The sequence below is a fragment of the Furipterus horrens genome, unplaced genomic scaffold, assembly GCF_987537825.1.
Source record: "Furipterus horrens unplaced genomic scaffold, mFurHor1.1.pri manual_scaffold_2, whole genome shotgun sequence".
NCBI classification, from domain to species: domain Eukaryota; kingdom Metazoa; phylum Chordata; class Mammalia; order Chiroptera; family Furipteridae; genus Furipterus; species Furipterus horrens.
Window position 1 is genome coordinate 123,878,779 of NW_028327172.1, and position 21,959 is coordinate 123,900,737.

The 21,959-nt window shown below is 41.2% G+C and overlaps 1 protein-coding gene and 1 non-coding gene across 2 annotated transcripts; one reads left to right on the forward strand and one right to left on the reverse strand.

The window, feature by feature from the left end:
* Window positions 1-1,791: 1,791 nt before the first annotated feature.
* Window positions 1,792-16,388, forward strand: LOC150019413 (cytochrome P450 2U1-like). Its single transcript, XM_090266392.1, has 5 exons — window positions 1,792-2,290; window positions 10,959-11,594; window positions 13,292-13,453; window positions 14,761-14,928; window positions 15,683-16,388. Exons 1-5 carry the CDS (start codon window positions 1,792-1,794, stop codon window positions 15,859-15,861), a joined length of 1,644 nt encoding a protein of 547 aa, XP_090122518.1. The 3' UTR covers window positions 15,862-16,388.
* Window positions 16,389-21,627: 5,239 nt separating this feature from the next.
* LOC150019414 (U6 spliceosomal RNA) lies at window positions 21,628-21,732 on the reverse strand. The gene has a single exon (XR_016509432.1). It is a non-coding gene; the product is annotated as a U6 spliceosomal RNA (small nuclear RNA).
* Window positions 21,733-21,959: the final 227 nt, after the last annotated feature.

Genomic DNA, 21,959 nt, shown 5'->3' on the forward strand with positions numbered 1-21,959 from the left:
TCGAGTGCAATTATATCCTGTACAAGAGGGTGTCTGTTAGAGTTGTAAATTAGTCACATCTTCAACTATTCAAAAATAATTCATGAATTTAACTTGAGTGTAAGGAAAAATGTTAGTGGCTACTATTTTAGAAAGCAAGGCCATGAACAGAATCAGATGACCTGTTGACATTCATATCTGCAGACAAGTACAGTAGTTTAAGTGGTAAAAAGTCTCTAAATTAAAAAAAAAAAATGAGAAAGTTAATATAATTCACGGTTCGTTATAGAATATATGAGGGTATTTTGTCAAGTTTAAAATAACTCACAAAGAACATGGCAAAAATGATATTGGAAGCTCTGGTTGCTGTGGCTCAGTGGATTGAGCGTCGGCCTGCAAACCAAGTGTCGCTGGTTCGATTCCCAGTGAGGGCACATGATTAGGTTGCATGTCAGGGCCCCAGTTGGGGGTGCAAGTGATAGACAACCCACACAGTGATGTTTCTCTCCCTCTCTTTCTCCTTTTCCCCTCTCTCTAAAAATAAACAAATAAGCAATTTTAAAAAAAAATGATATTAGAACAGAGCAGACTTGAAAAGTAGCATAGGCTCCAGGTGTCAGCTTACAGAAAACATGGAAGGGATCACAGAACAAATAAAGAGGGCTCACTGTATTTTGGCCACACCCTGTAAGTACAGCATGCTGTTTAATTTTTACTGTGTGCAGAAGAATAAAAAATAACTGGAAGGACGGAAATGGATCTGTTCCTTATGATCAATTAAGATGATTCATATGAAACTGACCTTTCAGTCGATTTATAAAAATTATATCCTATCTATAATTTCATGTGTCAACCTAACAAAGAAAAACTAGAGGATTTAGCCAGTAGAAGAGGGAAAAGGGAAGCATCTGGAAACCATTGTGATGAAAGATTAAAAGAGGGACTTTTGTCTTAAAACTATTATACAATTTACATCTAATATTTTAACCTCAGCATTTCAAGTTTGGTCTGATATCAATAATAATATTGTCACGCTATTAATATTCTCTTTATATTATTCACTACTTAAATCCTACAAGCAAGTTCCTGAAATAGGTCTCCTGTTTTCCCAAGACCACAGGCTCAAATTGACGCTGAGCGTTCACTCACCACGTAAAGACTTTTCCCTGACCCTGGCAAGTTCTAAGAACTGGACTCCACCACCCCACGCACCACATTGCCGTCCATCCTTTCCGCAGCGTTGGCACCTACGCCTACAAGCTTAACACATTGCCTTCTGCCATCCTCCTGTCGCTGGGAGGAGGGGAGGGTCGTTCTTCCTCCCAGTCCCGGTTTGGAGAGAGAAGTAGCCCTGTCGTTTTGCTCTCAAGGGGTGGGTCGGGGACCCCACTGTCCCAGCTCAGGGAGGAGGTGCTGGGGTGGAGGCAGCGTCCCCTCGGGGGCCTGTTTCCCTGGCAGGGTCTATACACTAGTGGGACAGACAAATGGCTTAAGGAAGTACGGCAGCATATCGGCCACAGCCAGGCCCTTCCCAGAGGATGCGTGCTAAGGAAATTAGGGGGCAAACTCGAAGACGGCGCGCCCCGTCTCGTCAGAGGACCACACCTACGGCATTTCGAGCGCGTTTGAGCTTCCCTCCCGCGCAGCTGCCGGATGGAGGTGTGGCGGGGGGGGGGGGGGGTTGCAGCCAATCCGGGCGCCCTCCGCCTCTCCTCCTTCCCCAGGCTCCCAGCTGAGGTTGCAGGTCACACCTGCTTGCGCTCTCCTGGAGACAGGCGGAGGAGCCGCTTGGGAGCCGCTCAGGCACCTGCCATGGACAGCCCTGTGGAGCCGCAGCCCCTAGACCAGAGCTCGCCCTGGACCCCGAGTCTCCAGCCCGCTCTTCTGGGGCTGCTGCGGCTGGACCCCACCGGCGGCGCGCTGCTGCTGCTCGGCTTGGCGGCGCTGCTCGGCTGGAGCTGGATGCGGCGGTGCCGGCCACCGGGCATCCCCCCTGGGCCCGCGCCCTGGCCGGTGGTGGGCAACTTCGGCTTCGTGCTGCTGCCGCCCTTCCTCCGCGGGAAGAGCTGGGTGAACCGCCGGGCGACGGCCGCAGGCGTGGAGCTCTCCTCCCTGGGCTCGCAGGTGCTGCTGACCGAGCTGGCCCGGGTCTATGGCAACATCTACAGTTTCTTCATCGGCCACTACCTGGTGGTCGTCCTCAACGACTTCCACAGCGTGCGCGAAGCGCTGGTGCAGCAGGCCGAGGTCTTCAGCGACCGCCCGCGGGTGCCGCTCGTCTCCCTCGTGACCAAGGAGAAGGGGGAGCGGCGCCGCGGCCGGGAGCCGGGGGGATCGCGGGCGGTGGGAAAACACGAGGCTGCGGGGCTTGTGCCCCCTCCATCCGCACGCGCCCCGCTGCCACATTCCTGCATCCGAGACCAGGGGGGTGGCGGCGGGGGCGTCACGGCGCCACCCTTTCAGGCGCCTTTAAGATGCCATCCAGCTGTAAGCAATGGTGATTAGTTCATATTTCAAGACCAGAACTAGGAAACACACCGGAAAATGCAGGAAGGGTAACGGGAGGGAAAGGGGAGACAGCACTGTGTGCTGCCGGGCTTCGTCTCTCCAGGGGTGTTCGTTCTCTCGCTCCCAGGACGAAGCCTCACGCTTCAGGCGGTGTCCCGGGAAGAAACTGGGCTGAGCGATAAAGAGGAAGGGATATTTTTCCCCGCTGAGTTTTGCGTGCAAAATTTAAGATATTTATTTTCCCTTAGATAGAAAGCCCAGAAAACACTTTGGGAGCCTACTGGCTAACTTAACACTGGATTTGTAGCCATTGTGATTCCTGCCTATGGGAGCCGAATTTGGGCAATTTTTAAAAAATTTAATCTTTATTGTTTTGTTTTGTTTTTTACGTTTCTTTTGAGTCTCCTTATACTCCCCTCCCACCAGCAATCACCGCACTGTTGTCCATGTCCATGAGTGGGCAAGTTCTTCTGGGTTAGAAGACAGGGTATCTGTTACTCTAACCCTACCTGCCTTTCTGATTTTCTCTCTTTCCACTTCCTTTTACTTGTACATTTTAACCTGCTCTAGGCACAGTAAGCTGGGTCCTTACCAGGTCTGTGACTGCTTCAGGCCACTGAGTTTGTCATCCTTGAGCCCAGAATAACTTTTCACTTGACTGACTCCTCATCATCTCTCAGGCTAGTTGTTGTCTCTAAGCCCTACTTTAGGTACTGTCCAGTACCACAATTCATTGTTGTTGTTTTTTTTTTCACATTCTTACTTCATTTGATAAACACTTTGAAAGTATTTAGCGCTTTACCAAGTCTACCTACCACTAGAATGTGAGCTCATGAGGGCAAAGATTAGGAAATCAAGAAATGAATGAATGCATGCATGTAAGTATTTTTTGACAAACTTACCACATCATATTATAATTTGAGATGCATGTCTATCTTTTCCTGTAGATTTTTAAAGGTAGGAATTAGATTTTTTTCTTTGCTGTCCTTCTTGGTAGATATATAGTTTGGCCAAGAATTTATGAAAGTATCTTGTACTTCCTGCCAAGATGGAGGCATAGACAGACATGCTGTGTCTCCCTCCACAACTAAGAAGGAATACAACTACTTCAAAACTAGAAACAACCAGAAGTTCAAGAAAATCAAACTGCATGGAAGTCCAGCAAACAAAGATATAAAGAAGAAATACTCATCCAGGTAGGAAGGAGGGGCACAGCTGTGGCAGAGAGGATGTGGCGTGGTGGCAGCAGCAGCAGTGGCAGTAGCAGACCAACGGAAAGTGCAGTCACGTATTTTTAAGTGGGGAGGGACACCTGGGGAGCATACCCAGCACCAGACCAGATTGCACAGCTACGGTTCCAGCACTGGGGAAAATAAAACCTCTTTGCTTCTGACTGTACCAACCAGTGGGGCTTGGGGTGGAGGAAGAAACTGTCCGTCTCTCAGTAGAATCTGCTTGTTTAAAGGCCCCCACTATCTTAGAACATCTGCAGACACACCCTTTCTGGGAACAAGGCCAGGGAAACTACTAGAGAGGCGCCAGTCCCATAAGGAAGTGGGAGAAGTGCCTAGAAAAGGGGTGAGTGCTGAGAAAGTGGCCTTGTTCCCTCTCAGACAGCACGACACACAGCACCACATACAGCATGACAACGTGGTGAAACAGGTTGCCCTGTACTGACAAATACCTAAGGCTCCAGCCCTTACAACATAACAGGTGTGACAGCTCTACCTAAGACACAGAGGCAAACAAACACAAGAGCCTGTCAAGATGAGGAGACAGAGAAGTATGGCTCAGTAGGAAAACTAAGTGATGAGGAGATAGCCAACCTATCATATGTAGAGTTCAAAACACTGGTGATAAAGATGTTCACAAGCTTGATAGATATGCCTAACTATGGCAAACACATAAGGGAAGAAGTGGAGGCTATGCTAAATGAAACGAAGGAAAATCCACACAAAACCAATGGTAAAGGGAAGGAAACCGAGGTTCAGATCAATGACTTGGAACATAAGGAAGACAAAAACAGTCAACTAGTACATAATGAGGGAACATGGTTTGAAAAAAACGAGGAGAGGCTTAGAAACCTCTGGCACAACTTTAAACATAACAACATCAGAATCACAGGGGTTCCAGAAGAGGAATATGAAGAATGAGGAATCAAAAGCGCATGTGAAAAAATAATGAAGGAAACTTCCCAAATTTGGCAAAGGAAATAGACATACAAGTCCAGGAAGCACAGAGTCCCAAACAAGCTAGACCCAAAGAGGACCACACCAATACACATCATAATTAAAGTGCCAAAGGTGAAAGATAAGGAGAGAATCTCAAAAGTAGCAAGAGAAAAGCAGAGAGTTACCTATAAAGTGGTGCCTATAAGACTATCAGCTGATTTTTCAAATGAAACTTTGCAGGCAAGAACAGACTGGCAAGAAGTATTCAATGTGATGAAAAGCAAGAACCTACAACCAAGACTACTGTATTCAGCAAAGCTATCATTTAGAAATGAAGGGCAGATAAAGTGCTTCCCAGACAAGGTAAAGCTAAAGGAGTTCATCATCACCAAGCCATTATTATATGAAATGTCAAAGGAACTTAAGAAAAAGAAGATCAAAACTATGAACATTAAAATGACAACAAACTCACAAATCAACAACTAAATCTAAAAAAAGAAAAAATTCAACTAAGCAAAGCAGAATAGGAACAGAATCATAGGTATGGGGATCATTTGGAGGGTTATCAGCTGGGAGGGGGAAGGGGGAGAAATGGGGAAAATGGTGCAGGGACTAAGAAGCAAAATTGGTTGGTACAAAATGGACAGGGGGAAGTTAAAAATAATATAGGAAAAGGTGAAGCCAAAGAACTTATATGCATGACCCATGGACATGAACTAAGGTAGGTGGGATTGCTGGAGGGAAGGGGGGTACTAGGCAGAGGGGAGCAACGGGTAAAATAATATTGGAACTACTGTAACAACATAATCAATAGAATATACTTAAAAAATAAAAAAGTACTTTGCATAATGCTAAATAAATGTTAATTGTAGTAAAAAAAAGATTTACAATAAGATAATTTTGAAGTATTAGTTGGATCACAAATTATTATCAGATCCCTCTTTATTTAAGAAAGCACTGGGAGCTTGGGGAAATTTGGGGCTTCAGTGTCTCAGCTAACGCATTCATTCCTCCAAGGGACGGGATATTTTAGGTCATGTCACTCTTATTCTGGTGGATATGTGTGGGACAAAATGTGCTGTGGAAGAACCGAGAAAAATTTCTGTTGCTGATGGAGGTGATGGACAAGAAAAGGTAGAGGAAGAGCCATATGTCACAAAGAAAATGTTTGTGGACTTTCCTGACATAGAGAACAGGTCATTTGAATATTTTTATTGGAACTTTTTCAATACTGAAGAATTAGGGAAGAAAATGTGAGTTTATTTCCAGATGCCCATCAAAGAATGAAAGAGCAGATGAGTTCTGAGTAGATTTCACAGGCCTAGAAATGGATATAGCTGATCACCTGAAGACGAGAGACCATTGATGCTAAAGGCAGAGCAAGACTTCAAGGGTTCCCAATTCACATTTGGCTAAATGTTTCCAATGGGAAAATTATAAAATGTGAAATTGTCCAGAAACAAGATGTGTAGACTGTTAGAGAAAAGAAATGATGTTAGGAATTAGAAACCAATAACATTATTAAATGTTTTTCACAAGGTATTTTAAAATAATTTTCCTGCTAAAGATTAGCAGAAAAGGGAATGCTTCATAAACTGTGGTGTTTGTAGAGAGTGCCCAGGTGCAAAAGACTTGGCCAAGGTTAAAAACTGGAAGAGTGACTAAGCTGTGGTTGCCTAGGAAATTGTTTATGGAAATTTATTAAACAAAGACAGAGTTCTCTTTTGGGGAATGGTTGAAACATTGTCTTGACAATCACACATCAAACCAGAGAGACTTATGCTCCGCCCGTGATGAAATGTATTTCCAGTCCTGCACCACAACATCTGAAGACAAAGAAATGGACACGGGATTGGCAAATGACTTCATAGACTGAACAATGACAACCTTTAAGTGTCTACAGTGGATAGTACTAGTGGGGTGTGAGACAGTGTACCCTGCAGAACCCCTAAAGGCTCAGGAATTAGAGCTATACAGGTGAGCCAGTGGCCTAGAAACAGCCATTGTTGGAAATGCCTGTAAAGAATAGTAGTTAGGAAAGTCTAGTAGTTCCATTCACCACCTCCACCCCTGCAGAAAATAGAAAGCAGATGTTCTGGAGAACCTTGGGTTTTAGTGACCTCTTGGCTAGTTCAGGATGCAGGGTTGGGGAAGCAAGGTCAGAGAGATGTGGCCTTGTACCACACAAGATTAAAAATTACTTCCAGATAAGGAGAGAGCTCTTAAAGAGCTTAACTGAGTGAATTAGATGAAGAACAGTCAACAAATCTGGCCACCAGCAAAGGAAGACAAGGAAATTTGCTTGTCTTGGGCTGGACTAATCTCTGTTGCAACTACTCTGCCATTTTAGTGCAAAATCTGTAGACTGTTCATAAATGAATTACAGTGACACAGTAACTGGATGCATTCTAGTTAAACTTTATTTATTGACCCTGATATTTGAATTTCATATCATTTTCACCTACCACAAAATATTCTTTGTGGTTTTTTTTCCCAACCAGGTACAAATGTAAAAGCTATTCTTAATTCTCTGGCAGTACAAAAAGAGGCAGCAAGCTGGATTGACCTTTGGTCTCTAGTTTGATGACCACTGAACTAGACTTTAAAGGTGAACACTCATCTTATTTCTCTCAATGTTAAAGAAGGCAAGAAAGAAAGGAGAAAAAGAAAACAGACAAAGCAGGACAAATAGAAAGTGCAAAATGATGTTAGGAATAGTAAAATATAAATGAACTAAACTTACAGGCTAAACGATTGACAAAATGGATTTGTTTTTAAATCTAAATATATGTTGTTTTAAGAGAGATACACCTTCCCCCACCAAAAAGAGACATACCCCATACATAAAGATATGTTCAGTTGAAAAGATAAGAACATTATGCTAAGTGAAATGAGCCTGGTAGAGAAAGACAAGTACCCTATGATTTCACTCATATGTGGAATCTAATGAACAAAATGAACTAACAAGCAAAGTAGAGAAGACTTATAGATAGAGAGTAGGCTGACTGCACTGTGCTGTGGGGGTTGTGGGGGAGGGATTGACAAGAAAAGAGAAAAAAGGCTCATGAACATGGACAAGTGTGATTGAGAGGAGTAGGGGGATTGGAGGACATGGAAGAAGGTATAGGAGGGATAAATGGTGACAGGAAATATAAAAGTAAATAATTAAATAAATTTGAAAAAGAAAACCTGATGTATCATTGACAAAATACACTTTATCAAATTTCATTGTTAAAAATAAGTGGGCACTGCATGATGATAAGTTTTTTTAAACAAGGAAGATATAATAATTCTAAACTTGAATGTTCCTAACAGTATTGTCTAGTATCTATCTATCTATCTATACATATATATATACACACACACACATATATATATGCTTGTGTATATATATATGTATGTGTTGTTAGGTATATATTTATCATATATATTAATTTGATAATTGAATTCTTTTTGTATCCATAATGTGTATTTATGGCACATTATCATATATATATACCTAACAACAGATACATAGATATAAATATACAGCTATGACATTTATTTACTTGTAATAAAGTTTACAGAACTGCAAAATGAAATTGGCAAATGCAACATTATAGCAGAATAATTTAACATAAGTATTTGAGTATTTAAAATAACAAGCAGATAAAAATTTGTTAAGGATACAGAATATTTGAGATCAACAGTTATCAAGCTTTCTTTGTTGGACATATATATAAATAAACTTATACTCAACTGCGTAAATAAAAATTCCTTTTAACTATTTGAAAGTTGTATTAAAATTGATCACATACTAGGCTAAAAAGCAAGCTGATCAATGTCAAAAATCAGTATGAGACAAATTGAACTAGGTGGCAAAAGTGAATCATAACAGAAAATTTTTTTAAATTAAACTATAATGAAAATATATGCAACCAATTCTTGTGGACTGCAGCTAAAGTGGTACCAGAGGCAAATGGCAGAGCCTTAACTCACTTACTAGATAAAGTTCTGAAAATTAATGAGTTAAAAGACCAACTTAATATATCCAAAAAGGAAAAAGAGAATAAACTTAAAAGAAAAAAAGAGAAAGGTTTCATAATTTTAGAAAAATTCTTTCATAAAGAAAGAATACACTTCATTTTAGGAGGCTGGTATGTCCAAAAGTACATTATGAGAAAGAAAATCTGTAAGCATTTTCAATTCTTATATTAAATATTTTAAAATAGGAAACTAAGTCCTACAATATTTTTTAAAAGTATAAAAGACATCATAACTGGAGGAGAATGTATTATTGATTTGCAAGCAAGTCCAGTTATTACAAAGAAAATGATTATCAAATCTATAAATAAACTCCAGTCAAAATCCCCAAGGTACTTTAAAAAAAATAGAACTGGACCAGATGATTAGACGCTATATAAAATTAAAGAGCCAAGAATAATCAAAAACAATTTTGAAAAGGTACACTGTGGAGGTGGTAGTGGTGTTGGGGGAGTAGGAAAACTGCCAATTAAATATTAGGTTAATTATAAAGTTTCTATATATCTTTTTTTTAAGTTTTTAAAATTATTTATTTGTTTATTTTTAGAGAGAGGGGAAAGGAGAAAGAGAGGGAGAGAAACATCACTGTGTGGTTGCCTCTCACTCGCACCCCTAACTGGGGACCTGACGTGCAACCTAGTTATGTGCCCTGACTGGGAATCGAACCAGCAACACTTGGCTCTCAGGCCGATGCTCAATCCACTGAGCCACAGCAGCCAGGGCTTAAAATTTCTATATATCTTATTGTAAAGTAACAGTAATTACTTCTATGATTCTATAACCCAGTTCCTGGCACATAGTAGGCATTCCGAAATATTTGTTAAGTGAATGAAGTATGTGCTTGAAGGTAGCAGGAATGAAGGAGATTAAAAATGGGAAAGAACTGGCTAAAACAATAAAGCACACTGAAAAGGTAGAAGGATGAAATAGGTTACAACAAACAAGGAATAGCTGAGAGTAATTCTGTTGGGTTTGACGGTGGAAGATGTATAACGTAAGTGTGAGTCAAATAAGATGTAGTCGTGGATGGCCTTGAGTTCAGATGTTTTTAAATTAGGGCTGTTGCCAACAGCAGACATTTTAATTACCTGCCGTTATTTGGTTCCAAACTCTGATGGCCAATGTTCTAATACAGTTGGACTATTGATTTATTCAGTCATATTTAACAAGCTCCTTCTTTGTGGCCAGCACTGTACCAGAAGCTGGGATTTTAACGATGAGCACAACCAGGTATTTTTTCTGCCCTCATGTGCAATCTGCTACCATACTAATCCTTCTGTTTAGAATGTTCAGAATATGGATGTATCAGGCCTGAAATATATTCCAAGTCTGGATTCATCCTTATGAAAATGAGATTTGAAATGTGAACTAACTCTAGAAAATGAAACTCTTTGCTTTTCATTTCATCAGAAGTTACTATCTGTAATAAGACGCTGTACAACACAAATTTTCCTTAATCAAATTGCATGTGATTTTTATTATTAGAGACATATCATCGGCAGCCGTCCGTCTCGAGAGACGATGGCGTAGCTTCTTGAGAGTCTATCTGCACCGCCGAGAATGGCTGTGCAGTCCGACTCGGGAGTGACAATCCCTGCCGCACTTGTTACAAGTGAAGGCAGATGGCTGTTGTTGCTGCTGTTGACGCTGCTTCCGCCTCGATCTTTTCTGGGCCGCCTCCTCGTTGCGCGCAGCCTCTGCGCGTGACGTACCTTGCCTGACCGCGAGCCTCCAGGCTAGGCGGTCGTCTGCTTGAACGTCCCATGTGTTGAGATTGATGGAGCATTGTGTCATGTCCTTTTTGCAGATGTCTTTGAACCGCAGTTTTGGGCGCCCTGTCATCCTCTGGCCTTCTGCTAGCTCGCCGTAGAGGTGGTCTTTGGGGATACGGCCTGCATCCATTCTTTTGACATGGCCGAGCCACCTGAGGCGTCTCTCACTAAGAACTGCATGCAAACTGCTCATGTTGGCTCGCTTCAGCACCTTGGTGTTGGGGACCTTATCCTGCCAGGCGACATGCAGGACGCGTCGCAGGCACCTCATGTGGAAGCTGTTGAGTTTCCTTTCGTGCCTTGCGTAGGTGGTCCACGTATTAGAGACATATACTATCATGACAACTACATTTTGCTAATCATTTGTCTTGCCTGGTGGTCTTTACTTGCATATGAATTTTGCACAAGCGACTTGAGAAATATAGAATACACTCCTGGTATGTCCTGGTAAAATATTGTCAGATATCGCTCTCTCTCAACTTTTTGTTGGTGTGTCCTTTTGCAGGAATTGTATTTGCACGTTATGGTCCAGTCTGGAGACAACAGAGAAAGCTCTCTCATTCAACTCTTCGTCATTTTGGCTTAGGAAAGCTTAGCTTGGAGCCCAAGATTATCGAGGAGTTCAAATATGTGAAAGAGGAAATGCAAAAGCATGGAGGAGACCCCTTCAACCCTTTCCCCATTGTCAACAATGCTGTCTCTAACATCATTTGCTCCTTGTGCTTTGGCCAGCGCTTTGATTACACCAACAGTGAGTTTAAGAAAATGCTTACTTTTATGTCACGAGAGTTAGAAATCTGTCTGAACAACCAGCTCCAACTGGTCAACATATGCTCCTGTCTTTATTACCTTCCCTTTGGACCATTTAAGGAATTAAGACAAATTGAAAAGGATATTACCACTTTTCTTAAAAAAATCATCAAAGACCATCGAGAGTCTCTGGATGTTGAGAACCCTCAGGACTTCATAGACATGTACCTTCTTCATGTGGAGGAAGAGAAGACAAATAACAGCAATAGCAGTTTTAATGAAGATTACTTATTTTATATTATCAGGGATCTCTTCTTTGCTGGGAGTGATACCACAACTAACTCTTTGCTTTGGTGCCTTCTGTATATGTCACTGAACCCTGACATACAAGGTAATTAATATTTCCTTCATTCCTGGAGAAACTAGGTTACTTACATTAGGATCAGCCACCTTGGTGATCTTGTGGCTCCAAGCACTAAGCCGTGTCTTCAGGATGGAAAACAAAATGAAAACACTTGCATCTCATAGGGAGCTGGTATGGTGTAGGCAGTGAAAATCAAGTTTCTATATAGTATCATACTGTTTAAATTTGGTCAGGTCAGATTCCATGTAGAATCAATGATGAAGGAAGAACATTAGAAAGGAATACCAATTTAGAGCTGGAGGGGACCATAATGATCATATGAACCCGATCATCTTGTTTTGAAAATGGAGATCAGAGCCCCAGAGAAGTAACGTGACCTTCACAAGTTCACAGAGCTAGTTCCACCACACCGATACCTATAAGTAGTGAATGCCAGTGGCCGTTTATAGTGAAAGAACACAGGACAAGACGCTGTATTAGTTTTCCATTGTTCCTATAACAAATAACCACAAACTTTGTGACTTAACATAAATTTGTTATAGTTCTGTTCATTAGAAGTCTGACACGTGTCTCACTGGGCTAAAATCAAGATGTTGGCAAGGTTGCATTCTTCCCTGCAGGCTCTAACACAGAATCCATTTCCAGTTTCCTCCATCTTTGCAGCCAGAAATGTTGCATCTCTCTGCCCATTCATCCAATGTCATATTTCCCTGTGCCTCTAAATTCAATGTAAAAACTTTTGTGATTTTAAAGCCTGTGTAATTAGATTGGGCACATTTAGAAAATCCAGGATAATCTTCTTATCTCAAGGTCTTTATTCTAACCATATCTGCAATGATTCTTTGGCCAGGTAAGGTAGTTTATTCAGAAGATTCAGGGGATTAAGCTGTGGACATGTTTGAGAAGACATTTTTTGCATAGTTTAGATGGGATTGTGCCTACCTGTTTTAGTTAATCTATTGCTGAGTAACACATTATCCCAAAGTTTAGAAGCTTAAAACAACATCTCACAAAGTTTCTGAGGATCAGGAATGCAGGAGTGGCTTAGCCTGCATGGTCTGGTTTAGGATTTCACAAGATCTTGAAGTCCAACTGGCTGGGGTTGCAGACATCTATAAACTTGACAGGGACTGAAGGATCCACTTCCAAGGTGGCTTACCCACTTGTCTACAGGCTGCAGCCTTACTGCTTGGACCTTTTCATGGAGCTGCTTGTCTTGGCCCAAGAGAGTGAATGGCCAAGACAGGAGCCACAGTGTCTTCTATAACCAGTTCAGAATTGACATGCCAACTCTTTTCCCTTATTTTGTTGGTCACTTAGACCAACTTGGTACAATTTGGGAGGGGACTAAGTAAGAATGTGTAAACCAAGAGGTGCAGGGATGACTGAGGGCCATGTAGGGCTACCACACATTGTCACCTATAAAAGCTTGGAGAGTCAGTCCAAAGTTCATATGAGAATGGTTCAGAGTGCTCCTGAATACGGACTGTCTTCCCCTTACCTCCTCTCTCTGTCTGCTTTCCATCCAAGTCACAGAGTGGCACAAGGTCCCTGGGATCAGCTGGCTCCTCTTGGATATCTGACCAATACTTCACTCAGGGTGGGTCAGGCCTGTATTTCCAAGTTACTGGTTGTGTGTCCAGGAAAATGGAAAATGGGCATAGGAGGGCAGTCTCAACTCACTGCTGGTTTGTCTCCTGGTTTATTCTTTCCTTTTTGTACAGACAAGGTTCATGAAGAAATTGAAAGGGTCATTGGTGCTGACCGAGCCCCTTCCCTCACTGACAAGGCCCAGATGCCATACACAGAAGCCACCATCATGGAGGTGCAGAGGCTGACTATGGTGGTGCCACTTTCCATTCCTCATATGACCTCAGAGAAAACAGGCAAGTCTCGAGCCTTCCCCTTTGAATGTTCTTATGGGAAGCCCAGCCCCTTAATCCAGAAGTTGAGGTGAGGGTATGGTGGCTGTCACCTAGCTTGATCCTTCTCATGGTTTAGCTTTGTGTCATAGAGGAGGGAGTGCCCAGGGAGTGCTTCAGTGCACGTTTGTTCGTTATTTACGGTCCTGGCATTCCCGCACAGCTTCTGTTGTGAACAGCTGTCTAGTCTTCAGAGCACAGATGCTCCCACTGGTCAAGCAAATTATGCTGCCATTTACAAGGGCTGCAAGAAGCTAGAATTAACAAAGGCACCTGCCTCTCTGCCCTCTTCTTAAGGGCAGGTGAGTTAGTGTAAATATGGAATTAGGGGTTTTAACTTAATTCAATATTTAGGGAATTAACCTAAGGGAATTATCCTACTTCAATTGTTACCATTCTGCAAATTAAGCAAAAGCTGTAAAGCATTGGAAGACCCCATCTGATTCTGGGGGTACCTGTTCCAACCCCCCACAGTGAAATGTGTCCCTTTGGTCATGCTCTTGACACACAGGATGAGCAAAGGTAGGAATCCAGTTGTTCACATGGAAAATAATACAATCAGTAATAAATAATAATACACAAATAAACTGTTTTGTGTAGTCAAACCTGTAAACCTACTTTCCCCCACCGCGGATAGGCAGTCAGTCTCTCTGTAAACATCCCTCCTACCAAGTATTTTACCTCCTTGGAGACAGACGCTAATGTGACAGGCTTAAACCTAGTTACGAGACAGTTATAGGAGGCAATCACTTATAAGTGACATTTAACAATTTCTTTGGTACACATTAGATACACTGTGTGTGCAGTATTTTTTAGGTACTGTTTAAGGTGCATATGAAATTATCAGCTGGTCAGAGGCAGTGCTGAGTTCCCTGTACGTCCCTCTACCTCAGTATACCTTCGCATCGTATTATTGTGTGTGTATAAAGTTATATACAACTAATTCAATATTAGGAATTTCTATTTGGGGGGAATGCATACCTGGTATGCACTGTGATTTCTGTTTTCATGTTTTAATTGTGATGTTTTTGTGGTTGATCTAATTCACTACCTCACATTGTCAGAGCAACTGTCAGGCTGGACCTGGTGAGATATGGAGGAAGACTGCCAGGTGATAAGGTCTTGCCCCTGCCTGCAAGTATCTCAGGGTTAGTCTCAGCAAATTATGAAGCTAGATACGAACTAGATATTTTTTCCCAAACGATGCTCGCAGAGAACTGTTTAGTCAAAAGCAGGTTAAGTGATGCTTTTTTTATGTTTGTTTGTATTAGTGCTCCAAGGATACACTATTCCTAAAGGCACAATGATAGTACCCAACCTGTGGTCAGTGCACAGAGACCCAGCCATTTGGGAGAAACCTGATGATTTCGACCCTAACCGATTTCTGGATGATCAAGGACAAATTCTGAAAAAAGAAACATTTATTCCTTTTGGGATAGGTCAGTAAAACTTTTATTTTCTTAATGGCATGATTTAAAATGAAGTAGAATCAAAAGAATCTTTTATTATTTCATAATACTCTTTGAAAAAATTTTCTTTCTTGGCAAGCTAACATAAGAGAATAGAACAATAATTTAAATGACAGATCTCCACTATGTTCACTTCAGGATTTGAAAACAAAGTGAAAGCAGTTTGGCTTTAAATCTTTAAATATGCCCAGAAATCTTCATTTCTGAACTGCTCAGGGACTGAGTCCCAGGGAACCGCTGGAAATAAGAGCAGCTCTTCACCTTGGGCTGGGCTGTGGGTGAGAGGGGGTTCTTGCTTCTCAGCACTCCCTCCTTTAGGTCCCAGATTAGGACCTGCAGGAGTCTTTCTATAAAAAGGGAACTCTCCAGAGAGTCTTAACCTGACTTATTTCTTCCCTAATCATCCAGGTAAGACCACAGGAAAGAAAGAAGTAGGTACTTAAGTAGGAGGAGACAAGGTAGCCACAACATTGGATCTGTCTCTAGTTTCTATTTAGGATGAAGATAGATTTACAAGCATAGGAATTAAAATGTCAACATTTCCTATGTAAAAATTCTGATCAGTATTACTACGGGAGGTCATGTGGTTTATGTGGCAATTTTATTTTAAAATTCTATATCTGTATTTAAAACACTCAACTTAGGTATTTCATGTAATTGTATCCTTTTGAAATAGGAGGAGAGGTGGCATTATAATGCTTGCCTATTTCTGATTCCACTTAAGGGAAGCGGATGTGCATGGGAGAGCAGCTGGCAAAGATGGAACTCTTCCTGATGTTTGTGAGCCTAATGCAGAGTTTCACATTTGCTTTACCTGAGGATTCTAAGAAGCCCAACCTGTCTGGAAGATACAGTCTAACTCTGGCCCCACATCCATTTAATATAATCGTTTCAAGGAGGTAAAGGACATCTCCAAAAAGAGATGGTGAACAGAATGTAAATATATGTCCGCTGACCACATTCTTCCTTCTGCAGTTGACAGCAGATCCAGGCTAGGCTCAGATTAGAGACTAAAAGGAGGGTAGACATGTGGGAGCTTTCATCTTGAAACAGCCTCATGTCCATGACCTTGGGGGTGGGACTGAAGTACTGGATTGGGAAACAGGAGATCTGCATTTTACCCCCAGTGGCTCCCACCAGTGAGCATTTCTCCTCATCTCTCAGTGCCTTAGTCATTGTGTTGGTAACAAAACTTGCCTTAAGCTCACAGCACTAGTGAAGGTCAAATGCCCCGTGTCTGTTCTGACATCATCAAAACACTGCTAAGTTCAGAGAACAGATTTAGGAGTGGACAGAAGACCTAGCTGTTTTAGGACCTGTGACAACCTAGCTCTTTAAGATCTGTTCAGACTTGAATGCTTTGTCAGAGAGGGAATTGAGTTTAAGCTGAGTTAGAGCTTTTCTTGGCACAGATTCGTGTCAGTTCGGTGGGCCTTGTTTTGTTCTTGTTAGTCTTCGTATTTATGATTTTAGTTTTGACTTTTTGTAGACACGGGAGGAAGTGAACCCTGGCCCAGTAATGTTGAAGAAAGGTCTGAATTTATACGTCTGCCTTCTATTTCACCTACATAAACATCCTGGCTGAAGAAGTGGCTTCATGGCAAGATTTGTTTTGCTGAGTTTACTTGCAAGATACAGCCCTGCCTTTTGACTTGAGCCCTGAATTGTGAGTGTTGGGGTTTTGATATTGGAATTCATCAAGAAAGCATTCAGATAGTACTGAATATTTCTTTCCTGTTCTCACACTATTCAGTCTAATGTATCTCATCCTCATATACTATCTCAAAGACAGGAAGCCATTCTTATCAAGATAAATAAGTTGTTTCTTAATTATAAGGCCTTTCTTGAAAAGAAGTTCTCAGAAAGGTAATGGCCTTTTTCAGGGGGTGTTTTTTTTTTTTTCCAGCTTTTCTTTATTGATTATATTGTTACAATAGTTCCAATTTTCTCCCCTTTACTCCCCTCCACCCATCTCCCTCCCCCAGCAATCCCCCCCCAAGTCCATACCCATGGTTCGTAAAAAATAACTATCCCTCCCTCTCAGATATTAAGACCCTTTGTAATCTTGTAAAGGACAATCGGCGAAGGTCTCAAGCTCCTCTAGCTGCTTCAAGCTGGACATGGTCGTCGTCCTACCTACCCTTGGGTCCAGAAATCCCTAATAATAGTGGGGGTGTGGAGGGGAGGGTGGCCTTCCCACATGGGGAAGGATGGTGCAGACTCCAGGTCAGTTGGCTGTCTCCGGATAACGGCGTGCTTGGTTTAACAGGCTGGCATCCTTGTTGTGTTCTGGGGGCAACAGATTTGGCAAAAGGGTTAAAAGACATCATTCAATCCATAACTACTAGATGACAAAAGGCAGGGATTAATTTTTCAATGTTCAGGGGGTGTTTTGAAAGGTACGGGTGCATTTTGGTTACCACAGTGATGGCCTTGCTACTGGTCTTTTACTGCCTTGAGGCCAGGATTCTAAATGCCTGAGCAATTCTGTACAAGAATTGTCCTGCCCCATATGCCAGGACCTCTCCCAATGAGAACACGGTCCAAAGAATAATTAGTCTTTTCATTATTCACCTATAATACTCCTTCCTAGTATCGGAGTCATCATGATAATAGAAACAACTATATTTTTGAGCCTCTCCTTCTGCTGGCATCATACTTAATGCTTTACTTGCAGGCATACAAATTCAACTTACAGAAACTGTTAAGAGGATGCCATTTTTTAGCTGATAAGCTGAAGCTTAGAGATGTTTAGGCAGGTAGTTAAGAGGTATCATTGTTCATTTCTGACTTGCCAGTCTTTGTGCCTGGAGAGTTCTCTCTAAAGCACTTCTCTGTACTGCCACCACTGGGTCCCATAGCAGCCTCCCCTCTGCATTTTCAATATGGACAAGTAAAATACAGGCTAATCTTTATGTGCCTTGAAGATTTTGTTAATTAAAAAAAGCAAAAAGATAATAAACTAAATTCCCAGGAACAAACTGTGGGTATATGTAGAGACTGTTACATACATTTTAGCTGAGATACATGTGTGGATTAAGTTGCATCTTGAACAAGCCCGTTTGTTCCTAATCTGGAATTTCATGTGCTTTTGAATTGTACTAATAACTTGGGATTAGCAAGTTTATTACTCCTTAATATTACACATGCGTCTTTCAACTTTCTTATAAAAAGTTTGTAGCTTACTTGAGGAAAAAACTGTTCTGTAAGACTATGTTGAAATCAAATGTTTATTAAATTTTTAAATATAATACCTCACCCTGTAGCACTTTAAAAACAACTTTATATGGTAAGTCACTGAAAGGGTATTAATGCTTTCCTTGCATATGTAGACATTTTGCAATTTTATACTTTATGATTTCTTTGAAATGTAAAAGTTATAGTACTTTGCTTTATAAAGCTGTTTAATGTATAATTTTTTGCATTTTTCTCTAGCAAATGTTATGCTTTTATTAAATATTTATTTTGACTTTAATAGTGTCAGTTTTGGCTTTTTGTTTCCTGTTTTATTTCTTTTATTTTATTATTTTCTTTTATATATGCTTCATTGTTATTTTTTTTCTATGCTTCATTGTTTATGCTATTAAAGTTGTCCCAATTTCTTTTCCCTTTGTTCCCCTCCACCCAGTGACATCCCTCCCTCAAGTTGTCCCCACCCTCTTAGTCCATGCCCATTGGTTGTGCATATAGTTCTTCTCAACATCTTCCTGTCTACTCCACTCCCTCCTACTATTCTTCTTAATTCCTGCATCATCTCCCTCTCTTTCCACCCTTCCCCCTCCCCGCTGACCTTCCCCCAAAATGTTCCCCATACCTATAATTCTTTTCCCATTCTTGTTGCCTACTTAATTTGCCTTTGTTTCAATTCCCTAGCTTCTGTTGTTGGTTGTTGTGATATAGTTTTCATTTTAATGTTCATAGTTTTGATCCTCCTTCTCCTAAACAAGTCCCTTTAACATTTCATATAACAGTGGTTTGGATCTGATGGACTCCTTCAGTTTTACTTTGTCCTTGAAGCACTTTCTCTGCTCTTCTATTCTGAATGGCAACTTCGCTGGATAGAGTAATCATGGGTGTAGGTTTTTGCTTTTCATTCCTTTGAATAAGTCTTGCCAGTCCCTTCTTGCCTGCAGAGTTTCTTTTCAGAAATAAGCTGATAGTCCTATTGCGACCCTTTGTACGTAATTCTCTTCTCTCTTGCTGCTTTTAAGATTCTCTCTTTATCCTTAATTTTTAACATTTTGATTATAATGTGTCTTGGTGTGGTTCTCCCTGGGTCCAGTTTTTTTTTGAACTCTCTGTGCTTCCTGGACCTCGTAAGTCTGTTTCCTTCCCCAAGTTAGGGAAGTTCTACTTCATTATCTTTTCACATAATTTTTCAATTTCTAGTTCTTCTTCTTCACCTTCTGGCAGCCCTATGATTTGGATGTTGGCCTGCTTATAGCTGTCCGATAAGTTTCTGAGCCGCTCCTCATTTTCCTCACTTCTCGTTTCCTCTTTCTGCAGTGGTTGACTGTTCCTTCCCTATGTTCCGATTTGTTGATTTGATCCCTGGTTTTCTTTCCCTTGCCACTAGTTTCATATGTGTTTTTGTTCATTTCAGCAAGACTAGTCTTTATTCCTTCCCTGTCTTATTTAAGATCTGCTGTTAGGTCTGTAAGCATTTGTATAACCAAAGCTCTGAACTGTTCCTCAGAAAGATATCCTATCTGCTGAGTCATTAGATTAGATATTTGCTGTCTGGTCAGCATGATCTCTATCATGACCTGTGCCATCCTGATCGTTCTGTGTTTATCTTGCTTCCTGGGCAGGGCTGTCACACCTCCTACACTACATGGGGCGGAGCCCCATGCACTAGTCACAACCGGGCAACCCTTCTCACCACGCTGTGGTGTTTTCTGCAGGGGTGGGGGTCCAAGATGATTTCCTGCCCTTCACTCTCCACTGAGAGACCAGGAGCCTCCTCCTCCGTCCCCACCCCCTCCAGGCCTCACAGTCCAAGGCAATGGAGGTATGCCTTCCCCAGTTTTGGAATCTCAAGCTGACGGGTCTGGTCTGCATCCAGGGGTGCTCCCCAGGTCCTTCTTGCCTTCCCCTAAAACAGGTGTCTGTGCTTACCACTGTCCTGCCACCATCACTGTTGCTGCCACGGACAGCACAGCTTGAATTCTTTTCCCCAGCTTCGCCCCTCCTACCTGTCCGGACGAGCACCACTTCTTTATAACTTAATATGTTGGACTTCCTTTTTTTTTTTTGAACTTCTGGTTATTTCTGGTTTTGCGGTAGTTGTATTCCTTCTTAGTTGTGGAGGGAAATGGAGCATGTCAGTCTAGGCCTCCATCTTGGCCGGAAGTCTCCTGTGTTTGTTTGCTTCCCTGTCGCAGGGAGAGCTGTCACTCCTACAACATTGTAAGGGGTGGAGCCTTAGATATTCATCAGTAACTGTTTACTGTTTTATTTTAACTGCCTAACAAAATTCTGCTTTACCAGATTCCAAGTTAGGAAATGGAAGAGGGAGTAGACCTGCCAAAAGAGAGAGATGGCCCCAGTATTACATAAGCTTTTAGCTGGCTGGGTAAAAGTTACTCCCAGGACTGTACCACAGCTCAAGTTTCTTATTTGCCATGTCAAGTCCAGCATTATTTGAGAAAAAGGATGAAGCTAAGCAAGCTATTTTGGTGAGCATTTCTTCAATTTATTTTTCAACTGCAGTTGATATATATTATATTAGTTTCAGGTATACAACATAGTGATTAGACATGTATATACCTTATGATGTGATCACTTCGATAAGTCTAGTGCCCATCGAACAGCATACATAGTTACAATTTATTGAGTATATTCCCTAAGCTGCACTTAATATCCCTATATTTTTTTCATAACTGAGAATTTGTACTTCTTAACTCCTTTCACCTTTTTCACTCATCACCCCAAGCCCTCTCCCATCTGGCGACTATCAGTTTATCTTTATCCATGAGTTTGCTTGTTTTGTTTTTTGCTTTTTAAATTCCACATATAGGTGTAATCATATGGTATTACTGTTTCTCTGTTTAACATATTTCAGTTAGCATAATATACTTTAGGTCCATTCATGTAGTCGCAAATGGCAAGATTTCATTCTTTCTTATGGTTAAGTGATACTGCATTTTATGTATGTACAATTTCTTATCCACTCATCTATTGGTGGATACTTAGGTTGCCTCCAGATCTTGGCTATTGTAAATAATGCTATAATAAACATAGGGGTGTGTAAATCTTTTTGAATTTTCTTTTGGATGTTTTCAGATAAATATACAGAAGTGGAATAGCTGGGTCACATGGTACTTCTCTTTTTAATTTTTTGAGGGACCTCCATATTGTTCTTCAAAGTGACTGCACCAATTTAGTGTCACCAGCATGCATGAAAGCCCCCTTTTCTCTACATATTTGCCAACACTTGTTGTTTATTGATTTATTGATGATAGCCATTCTGAGGTGATATCTCACTGTGGTGTGAATTTGCACTTCTTTCATGATTAGTGATGTTGAGCATCTTCTCATTTGTTTATTGGCCATCTGTATGTCCTCAGGAAAAATGTTTACTCAGCTGTTCTGCCCATTTTTTAATCAAAATAAGTATTTTTTTCTTTTAAGTTTTATAAGTCCTTATTTATTTATTTATTTATTTAAAAAATTATGGACCACTTCGTGAATTTGCATGTCATCTATGAGCAGGGGCCATGCTATCTTCCCTTATCATCCACATTTTAGTATATGTGCTGCCAAAGCAAGCATTCCTCATATTTTTTAAGTTTTAACCCCTTGGGAATACAATTGGAGACTATCTTCTCCCATTCAGTAGGTTTTCTTTACCCTTTGTTTTTTCTTTCACTGTGTAAAAGTTTTTAGTTTAATACAGTCTCATTTATTTTTCCTTTCATCTTCTTTGCCTGGAGACATATATAAAAAAATTGCTAAGAATGATGTCAAAGAGTTTACTAAATATGTTTCATTTTAGGAGT